This window comes from Bactrocera dorsalis, chromosome 1 (assembly GCF_023373825.1).
Source record: "Bactrocera dorsalis isolate Fly_Bdor chromosome 1, ASM2337382v1, whole genome shotgun sequence".
In the NCBI taxonomy this organism is placed as follows: Eukaryota; Metazoa; Arthropoda; class Insecta; order Diptera; family Tephritidae; genus Bactrocera; species Bactrocera dorsalis.
The window spans coordinates 114,867,688-114,892,687 of NC_064303.1; the positions used below are offsets into that span (position 1 = coordinate 114,867,688).

General features: G+C 33.5%; 1 protein-coding gene across 19 annotated transcripts; it reads right to left on the reverse strand.

Annotated features, from left to right (window-relative positions):
* Positions 1-1,172: 1,172 nt before the first annotated feature.
* On the reverse strand, positions 1,173-22,553 carry LOC105229331 (restin homolog; the record flags this gene model as incomplete). Of its 19 annotated transcripts, none has more annotated exon segments than XM_049451805.1 (10): positions 1,173-1,232; positions 1,456-1,633; positions 1,782-1,947; positions 2,030-2,236; positions 2,297-2,449; positions 4,383-4,424; positions 4,712-4,849; positions 9,015-9,077; positions 18,951-19,324; positions 22,305-22,529. In XM_049451805.1, coding segments are annotated over 9 exon segments (1,308 nt in total), but the record flags the coding sequence as incomplete, so codon positions are not given.
* Positions 22,554-25,000: the final 2,447 nt, after the last annotated feature.

A 25,000-nucleotide genomic window follows, 5' to 3' on the forward strand; every position in this document is an offset into this window, starting at 1 on the left:
TCGACTTTCACAGAAATACGCCTAAAACTATAAAGAACGACGTATGTAACCCCTTAAATTACTTAATGGCAGATTTTTTGAAGATTTGCCCATATAGTACATAAGTACATACATCTGTAAAAGCAAATTTTAGTAGTAGTTTAACCTTCTACCTATGAACATATGTATGCACATATGTATATAGTTGGATAATAGTGACAAATACATGTAGTGCACGTAGTCGAATGTAATGATAGCAAACCAAATGTTTAGCTTTGTTTATGAAAAATCAAAATTCGATTTTTGTAAAACAAGGGTCCACCAAAAAAAAATAATAATAACGTGCATAGAAAAGGTAAGTGATTGATTTATTTGATTTAAAAAGACAAAATAATAACAAACAACATACATACCTATGAATACATATACACTTGTACATTTCATTTATTGTTAGCACTTAGAAAAACTTAAAATTATATTTTAGTAACAACACATAAGCAATAAGAAAAAATAACTACATAAAGGTAAAGCGAAATATCGTCGGATTGGAGGAAATTACAAGTGTTTAGTTAGTGCAATTATTAATAGGTATTCATTTAGTATTCACACAATGAAGTTGTATTTAGCCACTGATAAACTGCGGTAGTATTAAAGATAAACAATTTGAATCATACAAGCATGTACATTTGTATGTACTCATTATGGGCAGAACTCTTAAATGGGAACTTATATTATATTATTTATAATTACAGAAAACTCCTTTGTGCGAATACTCTGGAATGTGTATATATACATCCACATACATATCGTCATCTAAAATGCAAAATAACGTATGATCAAAAAATTCGAAATTGAGTGTTTCATTGATTACCCACTACTTCAAATTACATACATATACATAAGTACATATGTATGTCCAACATTTTTAGATTCTACTATCAGATATAACCCTGTTTTAACCAATATTAAATTTTGTTTTCACTCATCTTCCATTTTATATCGTGTTCTATTCTTTCCCCTGTAAATTTCCGAAAACGTTGTTACATTATTTTACATTTTAGGTGACGATAGGTACATTTAAAATTTTTGGGGTCTCAGTCGCATAGACATATTTGGAATAATGGTCAAGCATGTACATTTATATTTCTTCCCAGCTTTCATGATCCATATATGTAAGATGTAAAATAGCATACCTGCATGGAATATTGCGATTTAGGCGCGGCAACGACCGGCTTGATTGACAAAGATTTGCGCTGTATGAGAAAATAATTTAATTTCGTTTCTGTTAATTGATTCGATTAGTTTGGTTAATTGTCAGATCTTATGGTTATAAGTTATGAAAAGAAATATTAAAAAAAAATATTTCTTTAAATTTAAGAGAAATTTAAATTGAATAAACATCAGCCAGTGAGAACTCGGTTTTAATGTTTTGTTCATAAACGCCAACAGAAGTTCATCATAACGTCTTATTTATACCTGAGCATTCATGCGCAAGCGAGATGTATTTGTTGTTGCGATGCTGTTTATAGTACCAATTGAGTTGAGAGATTCTCGAGAGCCTGTTCGGGATAGACGAGACTTTTTGGATGACGGCGAAAGTGATACTTTGGCAATCGGCACGAACACTCCATATTTCGGCTTACATTCGAAATACCTGCGTAATTAGGGTATAAGTACATATATATTTTGTTCAGGAAGTCAGACAATTTTTAATTGTTAATTAAAAGATATATTTTCAGAAAAAATACGTGATTATGGAAAAAATTCTAATCTTGTTAAGCAATACTTTATTTACAACTTACTTTATACCATCGACAGAGCCATCATTTTTACCAGAAGGCTCGTCTAATTCCACACCACACCAATTGCCTGAAGCGAACTGCGTTTCACCCAAATAGCGCAATATACCTGGACGACTACCGAAGCCAGACGACACAATAATGCGATCGCCAACTGCCAAGCCATTTTCTTGGTTATGAAATGCAATAAAAAATTATAATTAAATGAAAATGTTAAAATGAATCTTCAATGTCAGAGAATGTACACATACTTCCCGGGCTGCGTAGAAATGAACTGCGTATGCTGGCAGTTGGTGACACCGTACGTGAACGTTCAGGAGACATTTTTGCAAGTGGCGAGGTCGGCGTATTTGCCCCAGAAAGTGGTGTCAATGTGAGACGTGTTAAGCGCGAGAAAATACCCCGCCTTGGTTCGCACTGGAAATAACGTTTGCCAGCGACGCATCCGTCATTTTTACCTTAAATAAGTATACGCAGTGTGTCACTGAAATGACTCTTCTCGTCCGATGAATACTTACCATTCGGTTCATCCAATACAATCCCAGCCCAATCCCCAGGGGCAAAATGAGTCTCGCCAATGTAAGCAATTTGTCCGGGGCGAATACCGCCTACCCATACCTTCTGACCAATTATAAACTGTTCTGTATCTTGTGTTAGAACGGCACCATGATCTGAAGAAGAAAAAGTGGACCAATTCAAGGACAATTGAACAACTGACGAAATACACAACCGTGTTGCATTTTGGCCATTTTCTTGCAAATAACAACTAAATATGTATGTAAATTCTAATGATTGTTACATACACAACGTTTTACCAGATTTAAAAAACAACATTCAATTTTATGTTCTCATACATATCCATATCCTACATATACTTATATGAAAGTTTTAGAAAATTCGCCTCTTAAATGAGAATTGACAATTGTTGTGTCACCAAATGTTGTATTTATCCTTGTATTGTAAAGAACGGTAAAACTTGTATGACCACAGTAATCTCGTCAGTGATAAAATGATCGACAGTTGTTGCGAAAAGAAATGCAGTATATGTAGATATGTACATATGTACATACATACATATGTGTCTGAGTCTATGCATAGTGATTATACGTACACATTTTAAAAACTTTCCTATCATTTTCTTCAATTGCAAGCCAGATTATCACTTATTTTATTTCAAGGCTAAACATTCAGCGTGTACAGCGAACAACGAGCGGAACTAACTGTTCTGGTGCATCAATGCATTTGAGTTGGAAGCGGCCAAATTGAAAAAACTCTACCCGTAGAGAAAATATGAGCAATAGCAAGCTGAATAGCATTGTGACCCTACATACATGTGCAAGCTAGTAAGTGTATGTCCCATGGAATACATACATATGTATGCGTGACTATACTTATTTTGCCCATTGGAACAACGAAGAGGTGAGGGTGTTGCAAATCGAATTTTCCAGCAATATATACATGCATAAATAGATAATTGAATGTATGTAAGCATGAATGTGGAGCGGGTGTGTATAAACGTGTAGAGATCAATTGATCACGAATCCACTCTCAACATTTGGTACATACTTACACATCGCTCTCCATATAAGTATATACATATGTATGTATGTACATACGAACGAGCCTCTATATGTACAATATAATTATGTATGTATACACAAATAACTATGGCGTTCTAATTACGCCATTGCACAACAAATATCGCCAATCTCCGATACAATATCTAAACAGATGGGCGACGGGTGCTGCGGTGTATACCGCCTTCATGAAATGTGTTCAAAATCATCAGAAAGTGTTGAAAATAATAATTGGTATTGATTCCTGCACCTGCCTCAAAACCGCACACGGCAACTAAATAATTCCAATTCGATCAAGCTCCGAAGTTGGACTGTGAAATCAGAGCGTTAGAAGGACAATATTTCTGTATTTTCTCTTTAAATATACCTTTTACTTCTATTATTTAGAAACTTGGCACACTTACAGAAACATTTTTAACCAAGTAATGATTCATACTGGTTGATTTGGTGTCAACTTCAGCTAAACAAATACAAGTTGTTATGCTAAAGCGACAACCGAACCAATACCAGTTTTTTAATGCATGCGCTTTACCCAATTAAGGCATCAACAAGTAGCACACATCTGATGCATCAAATGCAAATGCGATGTGAAGGCACCTACACCCGCGCTGCGTTACTTTAGCATTGGCATTGCAGTGGCGTAGCGGTGGAGTAACCGACACATACGAGTACTTACATAATTGCAAAAAAGCACTGAACGCATACATTAAACTCGCCTTCATTGCCGAATCATAACTGCAAAATGCGCACTATTTATTTGCACACCCATCACCGACAAAGCCCCAACAGAATATTGCAAGAGTATAAGATGTTAAATACAAGTAGATTTTTATGGTATGTGAATGGTATATAGTGTATAGTAATTTGAATTCTTATGTATTTTGTGAACTTTTAATATTTGTTTGTTTACTAATATATAAAAGTTAGTACGGACTAGGCCTCTGTCAAGGGAGTTAAGTGATCCATATAATTTTCAAAATAATTTTCAAAATATATGTATGAAACAGTTAGTAGGCGAACTGCTTACCTGAACTGCGGCGGCGCCCGGTGGCTTCAAGATACAAATCGACTTTCAACGCAAAGCACAGAAACAACAACGAGGACAAACAGTGAATTACAAAAGCAAGAAAACAAAAGAAAAATATAAAGAAAAGATAAAAACACAAAATGAAAATCGTGAGAAACATATGTACGATGTGTATGTGCAAAAATATAAACATTTTAAACTTACGTATACATGTATATACAGATATCTTGTAAGTGAGCATTGAGCGGTCGCTCGATATGAAGAAAATCACGACCAATACTTGTAACACTCACCGACAAAATATTTTTGACGGAGATATATTAACTTACAAGAGGTGTGGTGATCACCATCCCCAGATTTCAGGGATGTCGCAGTAGTTTTAGCTGAATTACGTGACGATAAGTACTGATCCATTTCAGGGGAAAGTGAGGACCGTGTAAAGCGCTTCACAGTCTCCTGGTACAAATCTGTCGAACGTTGAGTAATAAGTAGAAGCAGATACATACATAGGCAAATAAGTACACATGCTTGTATGTATGTATGTTAGTAGAAGTAGTTGCATGAACCGGCCACATCATTTTGACATTTCACATCGGTACCAATTTATTCAAATAGATCACATTTGCCAACATAAGGTTAATATTTATGAATGTAAGTGTGTATGTACGAATGTGTTAGGTGGCGTTACGAGATCGACCGTGCCAGAAACGTTCAGGTCGCATAACATTCGTGCCAAAACAAACGAAAAGAATTAAATATTTAGATGGGGCGTAAAATAAAATATGCACTTTTCTATGTAGCAGTAAACTTATCTGGCTAACTGGTTACTTGGTTTATTTTGCGCAAACACACCTGAATATCGTTACCAAATACACTAACAATAATTGAAAGAATTAGTTGATGTGTTTTTGGTTAATATTTAAGCAAGCGACATTAAAGTATAATTCTTATGTTGGATATTAGTGTATTTAGTAAAATAGTACTCCTTAAAGTTTTTAAAAAATTGTGGAACTCAAAGCTTTTGCTTAGTTACAAAAAACATTAATATCTTTTTGCAAATATGACATCTACATATGTACATATATATGTAGGTGTACACAAATATATAAACTAGACCTTTTATTGCACACATTTCTTGTCTGAAAATAACTTTTACTGGGAAACTTTTAAATTAAATGTCATAATGTTAGCTTCTAATAGAACCATATAAACATTTTGCATTGGCGAACGGCTCACATGAGAAATAACAAAGCCAGTTCATAAAGGTGAGAAAAACGGTAAAACCGGTATAATGCGAATTAAAAGGCACTGTTTCGCTGAATCGCACAGCGACCATATCTCAAAAAACGTAACATAACGAAAACAAGAGAAGTTAGACATACTCGCACTATGTACATATGTATGTATGTGTAGTATATGCACACATGTCCAATTTACAACTGAGACCTTGGGCATTTTTATTTTCCGTTTATGAATTTAAAGTCGTATAAGTTACACGTCGTTCTGAGTTACACGTATAGGAAGGAAAAAAAGGCTGTGAACTCACACCTAACCTCACCTAATACCATGTTTAGACCGAAAATTTAAAAGATTAGATTACATTTAATCATTTCATAACCCAACAGTGTTCTCACTGCCGTTAGAATGATCAAAAAACAGCTGTTATTGTCATTCATGAAGGCACATCGCTTAATATTTATCAAAAGAAAAGATTGTCATATAGTATTTTGAAATAAAAGCCGTCATTTTTCAAATGTTTTCCATATAATAGAAATAGTGAATGCATTTTTTCATTTGTTAAGTCGATTTTCAGGTGAAATTAGATTCATTGCTATAAAATAAATGTGTTTGTTTACATTTTTTTCCCTTTGTAGTGTCTAAATCAGCTGTGATAATGTAACAGATTTCCAATGCTGACAAGTAGATGGCGCAAAATCAGAGTCGCACAGAGAGATTTTGCGTGGATCAGTTTCAAATCATTTCAATTAAGTGATTTGGAACTGTCATTTTTGTATGGCGAAATCTTGGTAAATTTATAAGATTAGTGGGATAAACCACTCAACAGCCGAAATCGTGTGATTAAGTGTCGGTCTGAACATAGTATAACAGCACTCAGCAATCAACACGGTGCAGTAAATCAGGCACAAAATGTCCTAAGATCTGTTATATTGGCCTTGTTTAACAAGTGGCAACAAGCTAAGGCTAGCAGAATTTCCTTTTGTATCCGCCGTCATCACTTTATCATGTTGAAGTAACAACATTTAATGCTGTTGCCTCTATTGAGTGTCAGATTAACAAGCTGCAACTTGTTCATTTTGGGATTAGATACATGGGTCAGTGACTGTCTGTTTTTATTACTGTTTATATACTGGAATATATTTAAAAGCACATTAATCGATTAAGAAACATTTTTCATTAATTAAATGATCATGTTCTGTCAGATACGATTTGTAGATTAGTTATAAACACTTTAGCCAACCTTTAAATAACATCCTATGGGCGTTACGACGTCTATTTGGACTAGTGGATAGACATAATTACGCGCACGTATGTATATACACTGCGCGACACCAGGTTAGTACATCTTCATCAGCCTAATACAATAGCTTCTAATTTTTTCTATAAATTTTTAGCTATTTTATTGTTTTCTGACTTTTTCATTTTTATATGAACAATCACAGGTTAAGAAAACAAGCGATAAGAGTGTACCGTTATATAAGTACATTTTTTCTACTTTCTGTTCCATATTTTTGCGTCATCAGGTTAACTAATGCGATTCGATTTGAATTTATCTTCGGAGTTTGAATACGTATTGATACCAACTTTTTGTATTGCTTAAATGCTCTCTTTTTACTTTAATATAACTAAAATGGATATCGTTTAAAGCTCAAAATATATCAAAACAGTTGTCAGAAGTCGAAAAGTTATATACAATTTCTTGAGTAATAAGTCGGAGTATGGTTGTTTATAAAGGCGGTATCAAAAAAGTTATTTCCGATGTTAACAAGTGAGCAATTTGGCCAACATCTGGCCAAATGCTGGTGTTAAAGTGAGCTTATCCACCACTTAAGGTTCCCCGAAATGAAAAAGATGTACAGGAGCTGCGTGCGAAGTGCAACTTCATACTGAGGGTGTATAATCATCAGACACCAATGTAATAGAAAAGGTGTGAGGATGATTGGCTCGGAAAGTTTTCGAGTCTAGTCGACAGTATTCTACTAAAAAAAGGTACATATTAGTTGAAGGTATTAAAAAGTCTTGATAAATGAATTTTCTTGAATTATATTGGAAAATTTTACAAGTCGCCACCCAATTGAATCTTTGAGGTCATTCTCAACTAGGCGGGATCGACTCATTATTAAAATAATATTCAAATATTAAAATTAGTTAGGGCATAAGTTAAAATTATGTCCTTTCTTAAAAATGTTAAAGAACATTTAAAGATGTAATTTGTGTTGATGACCAAATTTGAATCTTTAATTTTTTTTGATGCTGAAAAAAACACACTATAAAATATAATATAAAAATTGAAGCTTTTTTAAACTTGTCAGAAATTTTCCTAAACTATTTATACCTGAAGTGTGCAAGTCAGTTGAAGCGCAGTGTATATTAAATACAACGATAGAAAAAGAATTATATGATGACAAATCACATAGTTGCTGCAGCTTTATTTGAAAAATTTGTGGCGCAGTATGAAAGCCCACACATTGGTCAATTAGCTACAAATATACTACATATGTATGTATATACTATACGTACATTCGTACAATGTGGGTACGAATGTAGACTTATGGCAACGAAATTTTATAAATAAAAGCTATTATATACTTATTTAATTAAATAGTACTTAAATGTCCCAACTTGGGACTAATGAGAAAGCTGAACATTTCCACAAATAAAGAATAAGCATACAAGTATGAAGTATTCTACTTGGCTTCACATAAAATTGCTTTTTTGAAGTACTGGCGCTTTGATAGATAGCAGATTAACTGAAATTGTTGTGTTTATCTCATCGATTCACTAATACTCGTAGAAAGCACGAATTTTAGAAAAACAGATAAGAAAAGATGAGAACAATATTCAATCAGATTGATAAAACTTGCACTTTTCGACATCAACAATTTAGTTCACTCAAACATACAAATCGTCAATTACAATGCAAAATAGCGTAGCTTTACTTTTCATAACTTTACAGGAGAAACGAGATAAATATAAGCATAATATATGAACTACTTATATTGAAACAAAGTTATAAATTTGGTTATAAGTTATAAAAAAACTAGCCAGAGTTATAGTACATATGCAATTAGTATATATTTAAGAAATGTTTTCCATGTTAGCTAGTGCATATTTTGAGAACTGTTACTCTAATTTAATATATTATCCAAATATAGAGTAAAATTGCTTAAAAACTCTTTTCTTGTTCTATATAATGAAAAAATTAAAATTTATATAGGTTAGTTATTTAAATATGTATATTAGGAGTTACAGTGCAATAATAAACTGAAATATGAGAAAATATAAAGGACCGTGCAAGGTATCAAGCATTTGAAATAATTTAAGAAGTCATATGGTGTTATGAATACCTGTTTTTTATAAAAAGATACAAGAAAAACGTTTGCAATACTGTACCTGTGTATGCTGAGTTAATAGAGCTCAAATTGCCATCGCTTTCACGACTCATGCTTTTTGAATCTGTAAAATAAAATTAAAAAAAAAAAATGAAAGAGCATGGCGCAGGCAAATAAGGATAAATTAAAATGCGGGATAATGCGGGAAATTAAAAAATTATCAAGCACAACGGTAAATTGTCAAACAAAAACTAATTAATAAATTTAATTTAATAAAGTAAGCTCTGGAGTAACCAAAAAATGTAAAACATATTAAGATTAAAAAAAAAAATTAAATATTGTACCAATTTGAAAACTCGCATTTGATGTACATAAAATACATTTATGTATACATAATTATTAGTTTTGCATAGCTTAAAGTTCTCAGACTGTTCTGTTACACTTTATGTTAACGTGTTTGTACAGAACGCAACTAAACAATATGGCATTGTATGTTGTTAACAGAAAGAACTTGTGTTATAAATATATTGTATAAACCGAATTCGTAAAGAAGGTGCATGCGGTTCCTCTAAATTGTTGCTTACCTGGATGTTCGACAACTATTTCCAGGCTCTTTTCAAAAATATTCTGAGTTACAAATCAATTTAAGTAGTCTGGGAATGGGATACAAAATGAGAATAAACACAACCATTCCAAAAATATTTTTGGAGATAATTACACTATCCATAATAGTTAGAAAACGTGCGCTAATATTATGCTATAATTTTATATTTATTCCGAAATTTACGATAACACATTGATTTCAAAAAGTTACGTGTTATTAAAATCAAGAGAGATAAAAAAATTCATTAAGTATTCGTATAGTTTCGAACAAATGAAAATTGTAAGATATTCCTAAATAGTTGTTCCAAGGTCTAAATGACAAAGCATATGCGTTCGACAGTAGACTGCATATGTAATTGTCTCTTTCAATATTTTACAATAAAGCAGCGTAAATTCTGGAGTTGTCTTTTGTAGAAACTTTTTGCACAAGTAAAATTAATAATAATCAGTAAAAAATACATAAACATGCTCGAATAAGAAATAATTATAATTGATTGCTTTTGTTGTAAGTACACAACATTCATAACTTATCAATGAAAGTGTTGGAGAGAAGCGCATACCATGGTTTTGATTTCACTTCGCTTGTTACGTTGTGCACATTATTATTTATGTATATACGCGATAATTAATATTTTCTTTTTAACCTTAAAAAAGTACACACACGAAAATACCAACTTACGTTTAAATGAATTCTTAAAATTGTATATCTTCTATAAATGTGATACACAGTTAGCTTGTGGTATAAAACCCCTAACTACTAGTTTTGTTTTAAGTAAGGATGTTAGTGAAATTCATACTTCGATCAATTCCAACTCAAATGATTTCTTTATTTAATTGGACTGTCACTTTGTTTGCTGACGCGAACACGTTCACATTTGCCTTTTATATCAATTCATTCACAAATATATAAAATAATAACAATGATTACAAAAATTAAAATGGTAATGTCCACCGTCCTCGTCATTGAAGCGATTAGTAGAATGACAGTGCAAACATAATTCTCAAATGGATGAAAAATTCAATATTGACAATCTATTATCTTTCTTATTGTTTCGTAAATAGGATTCGTAGGTTTAATTGAAATTAATATGTACATTTTTTACTCCAAAGAACATAAATACATATTCAAATATTTGGTATATTATTCAAAGAGCTAACCCGCTTCAACGAACAAAATCCAATTTGCGCAAATCTCCACGGTGGAAGCTGTGGTGAGTTTTCATTTACATACATACGTTGAAACAGCAACGTTGCTCAGTTGAGAACAACAACAACTACGTAATCACTAGGTAAGGGCGGTACGTCGGTGACTAATGCTTCATTTAGTTACAGCCTCAAGTCCGTGGACCGAATCAACTGATTATGACGTATCTCATGAGTGTGCATCACCGCTTCTATCGTCCGCATCTACCGTCCGTATACATGGATATCCGCGAAAATTGAATTTTTTTCTGTAGAAACGTGTCAGCTGATTTCTCTTTTGCAACACAAGGTTGCAATTTGAAATATTCTTAAACTAACTCGCAATTAAAGTCGAATACAATTATTCAGAAAAAGAAAAAGAAATGTGATCATTAAAGAACAACAACTACGAGTACGCAAGTGCGGTATGTCGTTGACCAAAGAAAGCATAAATGGCGCATATGTTGTCACTACGGAAGGGCGGCATGTCGGTGACTAAATGAAGCATAAGTCAGTTTACCATGAAATGGCAAACCAACTGATAATCAATTAACACAACTTTATCTAAAATATGGTTCACTCTGTATGCAAGCTTATTGATATACAACCAACAATTAAAAAGTGCTAAAAATATACATACGTATGTATGTGACTTACAATCCAATGCAAATATTTATGTATGAATGTAAGTGGGCTATAGTTAAGCAAATAAAATTATTTTCGAACCAAAGAAAGTACATTATAAATAAATTTTTGGTTTACATACATATGTATGTGAGTATGTAGATTTAGTGATTTTGACTTCGAAACCTTTTATTTATTATATAAATTCAAAGTACATATATGCATTTTACATATATAACTGATTATTTCAGTTTGTTTATGTATGTCACCGAGTATCGAGTTTATAACATATTCATAATTAGTGGTTAACCACGAGAATCAACAAATAGTATACCTACAAACCTAATCATAAATACTCTTCAGCGAAGCTGAAACTGGTATGGAAATATACTAGTCTAAATCTAGGATTTCCTAAATAAAATTGAACTAATCAGAGAACCACCATCAAATCAAACACATACCGCGACTTGTAATTTTATTATTATTTGTGATTTCACTTTATACAATATATAATATGTTTTTATGCATTGACTTCAAGCATTGGCCCAAAAATAGAACATTTGATGTTTCCAAATTAAAATGTAAATTATATTAAAATATTTAAATTATATTTAATAAAAACATTACTTATATGGAAACCTCATACTAGTTCTAAAGTTTCTAACCAGTTGAATCGTTGCTGGACAAAATCTTTCTCACATAAGCATAAACATACATATGTATACACATATGTATGTATGGGTATATACATACACAAGTAGTATTTTTTTTCAAAATAACCCATATTTTTAACCAAAATTGATTGGTGTGGGCTCTTCAAGATAACTACGAGGGTAGGAAAACCATAGGGAACAGCATTCTTCTGGGATACTTATGTATAAAGAAAGCAAGATTATACCGCGTTTTATTATTAAGTACTTTGAGCTAAACATTTGTATAAATATTGTATATACAAAAGTGTTATAAATTCTTGTTTACATTGTTTAACCCTCAGTCGCCTCTAGCACGCAAGAAAATGGATGCGCTTTAAGGGCGGAGGAGGATAAGGTTAATTCGTGCAAAAACACGAATGCTTTTCAGCCGATATATGTATGTATGTATGTATTTAAAATTCCTTTATTAAAGCCAAAGCAAGATAATTACCTTCAACAGGCAACAAATCTAAATTTTTAATTTTTTTTGGAACACTTTGAATGGAATAACGCGCTTTTTTTGGGAAAAATGAATGTAAGACGATAATTATTAAAAAAAATTGAAAAACTTTTCGGCGTTATCTCGTAAATTATGTTCAAAAATGTTACACATAACAAAATACCCGGTAATTTCATCAGTTTTGCTTCATCTAATTTGAAATACATATATATTATATACTCTATTTAGAAATAAGAAATAAAACTTCCTTAGAATCATTCAAACAGCCATTTCAAAAGGTTTTCTAAGGGTTTAGTCAATACTCTATTAACATATTATGTACTATATAATACATTTTTTTTATTCTTGTGGTGGTGGTGCAGATTTGTTAGCAAGAATTTTTAAAACAGTTTTGCATGCTTGGCTGCAAAATCATCTGAACATTACACTGAATGGCTACATAGCCAGTATTTCACTATTTTCTTTCTTATTTAACAAGATAATATAATAAAAGAAACACCTTATATTTATTATAATCGAAAATTATGCCAATATACAGTCTTCTCCTAACGTCGTAAAATAATTTCTCACCGAAGTTTCAAGCGTTAATTTTTTTTTACTAGTGTGGTATATATACAAATGTATAATGTACGTTTTATATAAATTTCTATTTCGCATCAAAATTCAGGCGCGTGCACGTCTGTCTCGTAAAATGTCGTTGGAGTAACTAAAAGTTTCTCCGAAGCACCTTAAAATCGCTTACTAAGCTTTGTTGTGAGCTAAACGAGAGGCAGCACCGGCGATAACGAAAAAACAAAACCACACAGCAGTCACATACATATTATTCAACATCATAAACATCATTATGACATTCATTAAAACATCATTACTAAATTTCCAAGTACATACATACACTTACAAAAATACAATGTATATAAGTAATTTTTGCTTTAGTCTCCAAAGCTACTACGTTTGCCAAAGAGTCTTTTTGATACTGAAGTTGATTTGGATTTGTGAGTAAACAATTTACGGTATCAACGCAAAACTTACTACCAACGCAAGGTGTGTGCAAGCGTAGAGCTTAAGACGCCTAGTATTTGGGCTTCTTCCATTTTAATATTTTCGTAACACGTTGCATAGAGTGTAAAAGTTTCGTTAACGACCGCAAATCGTCTTGTTCGTAAATACATAAAGTGAGCTAGGTAATTATTTAAGGCAAAAACCAAAATTTAGCAAAACTGATTGCACAATATGAAAAATGAAAAGGTATTCCTGAAAAAAGTGGATCAACGATATGCTACCACCTAATTTTGGTTAAAATTTCATTATCACAAAGCATTCATGCATACAGTTACGGACAATAAAAGAGAATCAAGGTATTGTTTTGAAACAATTTGTTGAAATTTTCCATTTATGTACTGACTTTTGTTTTTGCATTATATCAAATGTAATCATATGAAGTCTAAAAAAAGAGGAAAGAATAGAATTGTCGAGTTTTAAAAATATTAAATTTAAAAAGTGTAAAGTAAACTAGAGTGAAGCTGAAAATTAAAAAAAAAAATAATGGTTTGACATTCTATGGTCTGAATGCAAAATTAATATGATAGACAATAATGGTTGGACGTGAGTCCGACGTCCAAAAAACAAAGAATTGTGCGCCCGCTGCACGACTTACTCCTTGAAACACCGTGGCGTCAATACGAGTATAATTGTATTCACATATGTTCCACAGAGTACTTGCCGGAGCATATTTCAGTCTATGCCTGGAAGATGTGCATCTGCATTAGACGATGAAGTGTACGCTTCAAAGTACTAACAATTTTTTCTATAAGTTTTTTACAAATTTATTTTTTTAAGGATAATCTGTAATGATTCTTGATTTTTGAACTTTATTGTTGTTGTTGTTAACGGTTAGCTAATCCCCGTTAGGATGGTAAGGGTTGTTTGTGTTGTCGTCGAGGTCATCTAACGGTAGGCCCAAGAAACGTGCCAAAGGGAGGAAGGTGTTAGATGGGTAGGGTTTGTGGGGCTTGCAAAGAGGTGGCCAGTGTCATGCGGAGACTCGTTGCTCCACTGTGAATGGCGGTCAGTGCCTGTCGAAAGTTTGTTGCGTCCGAAGTCTGGTCGGCGTACTGTTCGATGTCGTCGACATAGTCGAGGAATGACTCTTGATGCTCCTGGGAGGCGGTTCCGCTACAAGCAGGTGGCTGCAAGGATGATTCCAACGGAAACAACCCAGCAGGAACTGCCTGGAGAGGAGTTGATTATGCTCCTTTACAGGTGGCATGCGCGTCTCGCTGTGGAGGTGTTCAATGGGAGACATCAAAAGGCATCCCGTCGTGGTCCGGAGTGCTGTATTCTGACAGGTCTGAAGTTTCCTCATCTACGTACCACTGCATCCAGGCGACCATATTGGTGCTGCGTAGTTGAGGACCGGCCGGCCGATTGCCTTGTAAGTTGCCAGCTACGTCTCTTTGTCTTTTCCCCATGTGCTGCCGGCTAGCGACTTGAGGATTTTGTTGCGGCTCTATACCTTGGCGATAATCGCGGTCGTATGGGGAGAGAAGGAGCATAGACTATCGAGGGTTACGCCTAAAATCTTAGGGTTATTGACAGTCGGAATTTTGACGCCGTCGACTGCAATATTAAGTTCCCGTCTATACTCCTTCGTCCAGTTTGTGAATATGGTCGCTGTGGACCAGTAACCCAAAGCTTACTCACACCGGTGGAGAGGTTGCAGGACTTCAGGTGCTCTATCCATTTCGTCCGCTTATGTTGATTTACCATACGCCGAATCTCCAAATTGAGATCCCTTATTCGGGGATCCCCGGGATCGGCATGGCGTAAGGTGCCGCGCTCGTTAGCTAGAACAGCTGCTTCGGCTGGGAAATTAGGGCGGATTTCCGCTATTCTTCCAGCCGGGATGAAGCGAGCGGTAGCTGCTGCGATCACCTTGCGGAATTGACGCTCGCCAACGCATACGTCCGTAAGAATGGGTAGAGCGTTGAAGGTGCTCTCGGTAAATTGTGTGAAGCCGACCCAATTAGCTTTTTTAAAGTTAATGAAGGAACGGTTGTCCACAGAAACGAAATCAGGAGGCTTCTCGATCGAGATTATTATGGGCAGATGGTCTGATACGAGAGTTAGCATAAGTCGCCAGGTTATGCTATTTATCAGACCACCACTAGCAATGGTAATATCGGGCGAGCTCGGTGCTCATAACTCTGGTGGGAGCTTCGTCCTTCATTGTGCAGAATGTCGAGTCGTCAATCTGTTCCGCCAGCTCCATCCCCCTACGATCATTTGACAGGCAGGAATGCCAAAGATCGTGGTGTGCGTTAAAGTCGTCTAGTACCATACGGTTTTCACCACGAAGTAGCGCACCTATATTCGGGTGATATCCTGTAGGGCAACATGTAACTGGGGGGATGTATATATTAAATATTTCGAGCTCGACATCGCCTGACCGGATAGCTATGCCCTGACATTCTAGGGTAGTATCCCTGGGATCGATGTCTTCTTCGATTTGACGAACTTTGTATTTTACCTTTGTTTCGCAAAATTTATGAATTGTTTTTTCCCCAATATTTATTTATTTTAGTTGAATTTAAATCAAATTCATATTTTTTAGAACGGAATAGATGATTATATTTTGTTGTCCGTAACTGTATATGAAGGTGTATGGAGAGTGGAATTAAATAAATTGGACTTTTTAATGTTACGGTTAAGAATGTAGCAATTTTATTATAAGGATTTGTACCATTATGATTTTAAAATTATTTCGCGCGACCGTCGCGGTTGTCTTGAATAATTCCAGGCGACAGGTTCAATTTTCGACCACTTTTCGCAGCAATTGGGTCGTATTATGTCAGCTATAACACGTCGAATATTATCTTCAAATGCGTCAATTATTTCGGGCTTATCTGTGTAGACAAGTGACTTCACATAATTCAACAAACAATTGTCGAGAGGTGTTAAATCGCAGAATCTTGGTGGCCATGACAGCAAAAACTCCCGTCCTTTTTACTTACCCACAAAAATGATATAAAAACGGGTTATTTGTAAAGGAAGCACCCTATTGTACCCTAATATTTACTAACTAATTTGCCGATTCCGCTGTAATAAGAAGGAAAGCTTGTTAAGGGATCGACACAGTGTTGCATTATCATATAGTACTATATACTGTAATAAACATTATCTCAAATTTTGAAATCGAAATTCAAATTATTACGGTCACTACAGCATTTCTTGTAGAAACGGAGCAGAGGGGGAACATAGCGACTGTTGAAAAAAGAGCCAAAAGAAAATAAGCTTCCATAGGGCGATAGCGATTTACCTACAGATTAATAATCTTTATGAAATTTTTCTTTTAGATTAAAATTTTAGCCGCAATCGTGGACATCGAACAGGACTTTTTTTACATGTAATTTCAACAATTTATTTAACTATTACATATACACCTAATAAATAAACAAAAAAAGTCAGTTTTTATTCGTTATGAATGTATTTAATTATAAAAAAATCCCCGAAAATGAGTGTTCTTCCAGAGGGTCACACTGAGACGATTCCTTAAGGTTTCTCTTTGAGTTTTATTGGGTTGACTTTGAAATATTTACTCTTAGAGAAGAAGAGTACAGAAAAAAAATTAATAAGTTGATATGGATATTATATCGGTATGAACAGGAAGTCCACAAATTACATGCAATACTACTGATTTGAAACTCTTTATAATTTTCGGCTTTGCCAAAGCGAAATATGTAAGTATATGGATTTGTTCCAGATCGATTGAGATTGTTCGTTTATTTATATAAAAGAAGGTATGTATTTGCGCAAATAAATTTAATGCTTGCCTCAAATCAATGTTTATACAGAAATTGCACTATTGAATAGCAGTCCCAAATACTGGCATTCAAAGAAACTGAAATGCACATACGAAAATTTGCAATGATGATGAAAAAGAATAAGAATATGATCGAGGAATTTCTAAAGGATCCCAAGAACTTTGGTGAAACACCTCGAGCAGGCCGATAATAAGAACGTGAGCCCATCGCAAATTTGGTGTCAATTGACTCTTCCTCTCCGACAAGTCCACAAAATCCTTAAAGCAGATAACATCATTCGATATGAAAAAGAAGTGCTAAACCTAGACTTTTGCAAAGGCACAAGTTGGCGCGACTGTCGCGAGAAAGAAATCCGATTCGCCTTTAAAGGATTGATTGTTATATGGACCGTATTTGGATTTCATGGAAACACTGCATTTTGTTTTGCGTCCGACAAATGAACTCGTAAAAATAAGTTCAAAACATTTGTCGGTTATTTACTTTTATGAAAAGTTTTGGATTTCAAAACTTTAATATTTGAAAAAAAGGATCTTTAAACATTTGGGTACAAGAAGAAAAATATTTCATTATGTAAATAACTAGACGGCCCAACGTTTATAATTTTTTCTCAGCTTTTCAGTTGTACCATATATACGTTTAATTTATTCGATTTTCTTTATAAACTAAAATTACATTTTCAAAAAGTTTTTTTTTTTCAATTTGGAACTAATTTTATTAAATTTTATTAAAAAACGTAAACTAATGCCCTTGGCAAGTGATTTATGGTAGTTATGGATGCGCATATCATCTACTAGATGATCCAAACTCTGAAGCGTTGTTGCGCGTTCCTAGTGTTAATGGAAAGGCCTTCAATCCTCTAGCCTATCTCTAATGGAAATGCATTTGACCGTCTATATATGTATGTAAACAAAATATTTTCTGTTACCTAGTGCAGTTCGTTTGTACGCCAGTGACCGGCAATGATACCTGTTAAAGTGCATATTCCCACTTTCGTATTTACTGCTTTTTGATTGGTGCTCTCAAGAAAACTAATCAACGTCACCTTAACAATGGGTTGGGTATATGTGAAAGCAGAAAAGCTCTCTTCACTCGCGAGCTCAAAGCGTGGATATAGATGCCACAAAGCGTTAAGTAGGCGCCAAAGAAGCAAATTTCTAAATATTCCACATATTGAAATCAAAATAAAATATTAAAGGTTATTTCTCAAAAGAGGCTGGTTTTCAAGACATCTGGAAGTCATTGTATTCATCAAAGGACTCCAATATAAATGTTAATGGATAAATTATCACATTATTCTTAACGTAAAATATTTTATTAGTTAGATTTCAGATAAAGTAATTATGCAGTATCCTGAAATTTGAGGGGATAGTAATTCTTCTAGATAACGTATAAAAATGTAAAAGTATGAAATAGCACATAGTATATAAAAATTTTAAATAACATTATTTTGGGTCGCTAGACAATCTGATTGAGTTAATTGTTACAGTGTAATAAAATTTGATTCTTAAAATATTTCGTTAGATAATACAAATCCTTTAATATTATCCTAACGTTGCACTTAATATTCTAATAAAATCCATTCTGAACTTCTACTGAATAAACGGTTTAACAATTACCTCGAGGTGGTGGGCCTGTTTTCGGCGCGGCGTGCGAACAAAGTCGACCAATTTTTGAAACACTTACAGCTATGTCACTACTGTAATTAGTTGGTGCTCTTAAACGGCTCGTGGGTCCTCCAGTTATTGATAAAGTAGGCGTTGATAGTGCAGAAACTGCTGGTTCGACTGGTGAAGGTGTTGCATTCGGTATAGATTGGCCATTTGATAGCAACAACGTCTCACCGTCGGTGGGTGGAGCAGTTTCAGACGAAGATGACATTGGTGGCGGCATCTCAAAATTACTTTTATCATCACTCATTTTTATAATTTATAGGGTGAATATTTGCTAATATTATTATTAATTTGATTTTATTATTTACTCATCATACATACTAAGAAAAATAATAAGCGCTAAAATATGCTTTACCGTGATTATCTAAAACAAAGAACCACTTGGTGCCAGTTCACACACGTACTCTTTTGTCATCCAAAACGGTTTTTTCAAGAATTACACTTATGGAATAATGTCTCTAGCGGAAAATTGGCAAAAAGTGGTCGACCAAAATGGTTTATTTACTTATTAGTGTAAATTTAAAAAAAAAATAAGTTTGATTAAAAATACGAAAAGACTTTTTCGACTACCCAATATTAAGATGCGTTTATATTTATTTATTTTAACCGCAATTGATTTGGTATCTAACTAATTCATTAATGTTTCGTAAGAAAAGGAATAAATATGGGGGAAAAAATTACGGGATCTTCAAAACATCAATAGCATGTTTTGTATTAAATAGAATTCAGATGGATTAGGGAATTCCCGTTCAAAGTTTTCCCTTAAAAATATTAAAAGCGTGTTTTTTAAATACATATTGTTCTACCACATTCATGATAATTGTAAAAAAAAATATAAGTCCACCATACCAACTTACAATGGAACTAAGCAATACGCTTCAAGTGACGCGTAAACGAACGGCATTAACATTCGCGAAAATTTGATGAAGAGAAAAGAAAAAAAACCGCCTCGAGTTGACTAAAAGGCTAGCCAGTGCAAAACGCTACTCCCTTCCTTCCTTTTCCTTCCTTATCGGCAAAATGTGTGCACAGTAAAGAACGTGATAAAAACGCAGAAATCAGCCATCTTTGCTTTGTTTTCATTTGAACAATGTTGCCATTGCCCAATACGCATATATAGTTTTAAGCACATCTTTGTTTTCAATAACAATATTTTACAATATAAAGTATCAAAACTGAAAACAAACTATCAAAAATAGTTTATATATTTATAAATAATAGCATTCGACTCTGATTTTGAGTTATTTTAAGAAAATTTCAAACATATTGAACAAATTGAATTATAAAAGTTGATAATTACTGCAGTATATCGATATTGGCAACCCTGCGTAGTGAGAGAGCAATCAGCTGCGACGTTTGCGATGGCAAAAATCCAAATGTCGCGGATTCTCACGTCATCCCACGTCAAAGAGAGAAGGGAGTAGCGTTTTTCACTGTGCAGTTACAGTGCGCGCCCATAAGATAGGTCGTGCCAGCTGACACGACCCACGATTCTGCGTTTTTGACTGGCTAGCCTATAACTCGTGTCGTCATGTGAACGTACTGATCGGCACCAAACGAGAATTTACCGATTATGTGCGACAAAAGAGTCTTCATTTGAACGCAGTATTAATCTACGCTTTTGTCGATTATGTAATGAAACCTGCCATCAGAATATTTTGTGTATGTTGCGGTTTATGTGCTGGACATATAGAGAGCGACACGACATGACTGCACGACAGTGAACTGCAAATTGTATGCACACAATTTCGTTGTTGCCATACTAATACCTTTCACTTCAATGAAATTTTAATATTTTGTTCAAAATGAAATTTTTTATGCAAAAAATAAGTAAATTACAAATGATATAACGGGTAAATTTTAGAATAGCATCCCCGGATTTCGGGGTTAAAATGGGTATGTACGGATAGAAGAGGTCCTCCAGATCAAGAATATATATATAGTTGCCGCTGATTTATGGTTTTTGAGATATTTGCTTTTAAAGTTCAAAAATTCAACTATTTAAAATGCGTGTTTTTCCCATTTATAATGAATTTTATGGTTATATTTTTAACTTTTATATCCACTAACATTTCACTAAATCGTTTCTAACCGTTTATTTTATATCTTCTTCTAAATCGCAGCCGATATAACAGAGCTATTTTATGCATCTCTTTGTAAAATAACGTCAGGTTTGTTAAAGCTTTGAATAATTTTACACATTACATATTAGTGGCATCACTCCTCTCTACTGTCAACTCTACTGTCGTTGGCAAATTTAAAAATATTTTCAAGTAAGCGAGAGCGACAACTGAGAGAATGCAGTCGTGCAGCTGTCTAAATAACTGTGTCCATAAGAAAGTATGTTTTTTTAATATTTGACAGATGTCGCTTGCAGTCTGTCGCGGTGTATGTGATCAGTACATAATAAGCGATAAGTTGTTCAAGTAAGAAAAACAGATAAGTGTATAGCCATTAAAATGGGACTCAAGAGTTACAAGGTGAACGATTTATCGAGAAATCCGTTACAATATCCCCAATTTGTTTCTTCCAGAAATCGATTTACAGTTCCACCTCTAAGACTACCACTTTGATATGCTGTTTACAATGCTTACGACACGACACGACAGAACGACAGTGAACTGAAAATGGCGTTGTGCATCTTACGACATGAACATTCGTAAGAATGCAGCAACATAACAATGGCCGGCATGTACACAAGACAACGCAGTTGTCCATTTCGCATATACACAATTTCGTTGTGGCCATACTAATACCTTGCACTTCAATGAAATTTTAATATTTTGTTCAAAGTGAAATTTTTTATGCAAAAAATAAGTAAATAGGTAAATTTATTTGTTTTAAATTATCAATTGTTATTACAAATGGTAAAATAGAGTTATTTTATGCTTTTATTTGTAAAATAACGTCAAGTTTGTAAGAGCTGTGAATTATTTTACATTTTACATATTAGTGGCATCACCACTCTTCCTCATCTCTCTATCTTCCATTCTACTGCCAACTCTACTGTCGTTGGCAAATATAGGAGAATATTGAAGTTAGCGAGAACGACAACCGTCGGCCCAGTCGTGTCGTCGTCAAAATAACGTCGTATTGTGTTCAGCACTTGAGAATTGGAATCAATGCATAAAGCACATTACAAAATAAACAAGCATTATCACTTTTTCTTTGAACGTTCTTCATCTAATTTGATGAATTTCTTCGAATTAGAATTAAATTTATAACTGTATAATATACTTATTAGAACTGCACACATTTATATATTTATATGTATATATTTTAATTCACTAAACACTTTACTTTGATGTCAATTCGTATTCTTTATAATTCGGGAGTGAGATTTGCACATTTATTTTAAGCACTTTGTTAACGTTTTGCAGAATTTACCAACCGATTAAGCGGTAAGAAAATTTCCCGACTTTTTAACAAACAGCACGATATAATTTTATTTAAATGTTACTATGAGTTATGACGGATAATTAGTCTGGCAAACAAAAATCACAATTAATAAGTTAATAGAAAATGAAACTGACATGTAACCAGAGAATTCAATAAATTTAGCTGACATCAGAGATCGTATACGTTCTTTGGTCACAGTGTTAGAAATCTATTGAAACCATAAACACCGGGTGACACAAAATCGAAAATCGGCTTTTAGACAGCACAAAATATTTAATATTAGATAAGCAAAAGGTTGAATAATATTTTATAATAAAATATATTTTATTATATATATCCATATTATGGAAGGTAATGTTATAAAAAGCGAGCAAATTGTATTTTTACCTTGTTATTAAAAGGTAAATTAGTACGAATTAAGCAACTCTACTCTTTTCGTTTTTTTGCGAAGAATGTTGGAGAAAAGGAAATGTAAAAATCTTCTACCGAAGCGAACATTTGTGGATGATTAATTTCATAGAAATTTGCGGTTGAAGTGAATAAGATTTCTCGGGACAAAAATTACATTTTAAAATAGTGGTAAGCGACATATAAAACATTTCTGGAACAGTTTAATTTTTTTGACTCAATACATATTCCCATATATGAGCACATGTGTATGTATGAATTTAAATTTTAACTAATGTAAGAAAAAGGAAAACATTGGTTAACTTGCCAAAATAGGGAGAATATTCCATGCCGGCTTTAAATACGTTTGGCATTTTGCAGTGTTTGTTCATTCGTTTATTAGACAGGATGATTTTGAAATAACAAGTTGTGGGGTGTATATATCAAGGCCATGAATACGTATATTCAAGAGATTTGGGCGTGATTTAATCTCAGAATCCATACAGAGAGAGGCGGGTGGTGAAATGCATATTTATTTGTGAAATGTATGTTGACTAACCCACAAACAAACGTAGGTGTATCTTTTCACTGGCGTTCCTCCAAGAAAAGAGAAAAAAAATCAACAACAAAAGGACTTGGCAGCTGTTTAATTTCATTAAATGGAATATCACAAATAATTTATTTTTGGTTGATGACTTAATTTTTTATTACATTCAGAAATACTTTCCATAAAAATATATTGCAAGTACTCGTTACGATATCATATACATTTGTATCTGTGTATATATGAGGTAAATATGTACATATTTACATATCTTCGTTTGTTATTGAAATGAGCAAATTAAACGTTTTATATTAATTATCAATACTGTAATATATGGGCAAATATTAGGACAATCTTCTGTAAAAATATGGTGTGTGGGGGTTAATATACTATAATTATTTATATTTTCGTTAGATAAAGAAAATCAATAATCAAATTAACTTGTTTTTATAATTTTTATAATATTTATAATATATATATTTTTTAGATTTAGTATTTTAATTGTTGGTTTATCTAGAATCTGTGTTTATTATTATTTTTAGAATATGTGTTTATAGGCATTGAAAACAGCAAAAAACTCTTAATGTAGACTCCTTACCTTATATCTATATAAAAGCTCTTATCGTGCTTTCTCTTATATTGTATTCGCATGCGATTTGAACAAGTTGCATGTGTTATTGGTGGGAGATACATATGTGCGCTGGTTAGTTTTCCGGAGTTTTCTCTTTACGCAGTAACCAACAGCAAAAACTGGAAAAACATACATATGGTTGGATTCAAATATTATGAGAAGGTTTAGTTTATACAGTGCACAGTTTATTGGCCTTCTGAGCTTTCTTCCTTGGAATTGGGTAAAACTTTCGGCGTGTATACTCCAATTTGTTTCTATTTTAACACTGTTTTATTTGGCCTGGTTAGTAGTATGTTTTATATGTTTTTTTTTTGGCGTGGGTGTGGCTAAAGTATGATAGGGTTAAGGAGAAGTAATGTGAACTAAGTTTTCATTTCCGTAACAACCGATGTTACAAAAACTTTCAGCTGTGGGATTACTGTTTAACATGCCAAATAAGAAATGGTCATTAAATTCTTAAATGAGATGTTTTCCTTTATCATGCCATGTGTATGCGGTAAACCAACCCATTTGTCGAAGAACCAAATAAGGTTGTAAACCTTGCCTTGGGATGGTTTTAAACACGTTGACTTTGAAAATCCATACACAAATCAAAATTGTGCCAAAGAGAAGTCCTAAATTCATGCACCCTGTTGAAGTATCATAACGAGATGCATTATGTACATATCCCTACATTCCAGCTCATTTTGCTTTTACAGCGCCAACTTTTTTTCTTGTTTAGTGTAAATCTTATTTTAACGCATGCGTGAATAAAGTAAATTAACTTTATTTCAACATGGCAAATATTTGTGAATGTGTGGGTTGGGATTTCATATAAAAAAGAGTGTATACATATGTACATACATAGGCTGCGTTCTTGTCGAACTATATTACGACAGTTGTACTTTAAATATTTCCCTGCAGTTCCTTTTAGATGAGAGAATATGTCCTTCTCTTAAATGAAGAACACGAGCTCATTGGAATATAGTTTCGGTACCGTGCCGTAGCTGCTGGGTGTACAGTCGGCATGTGAGCACGTCCCGGACCACTTCTTAA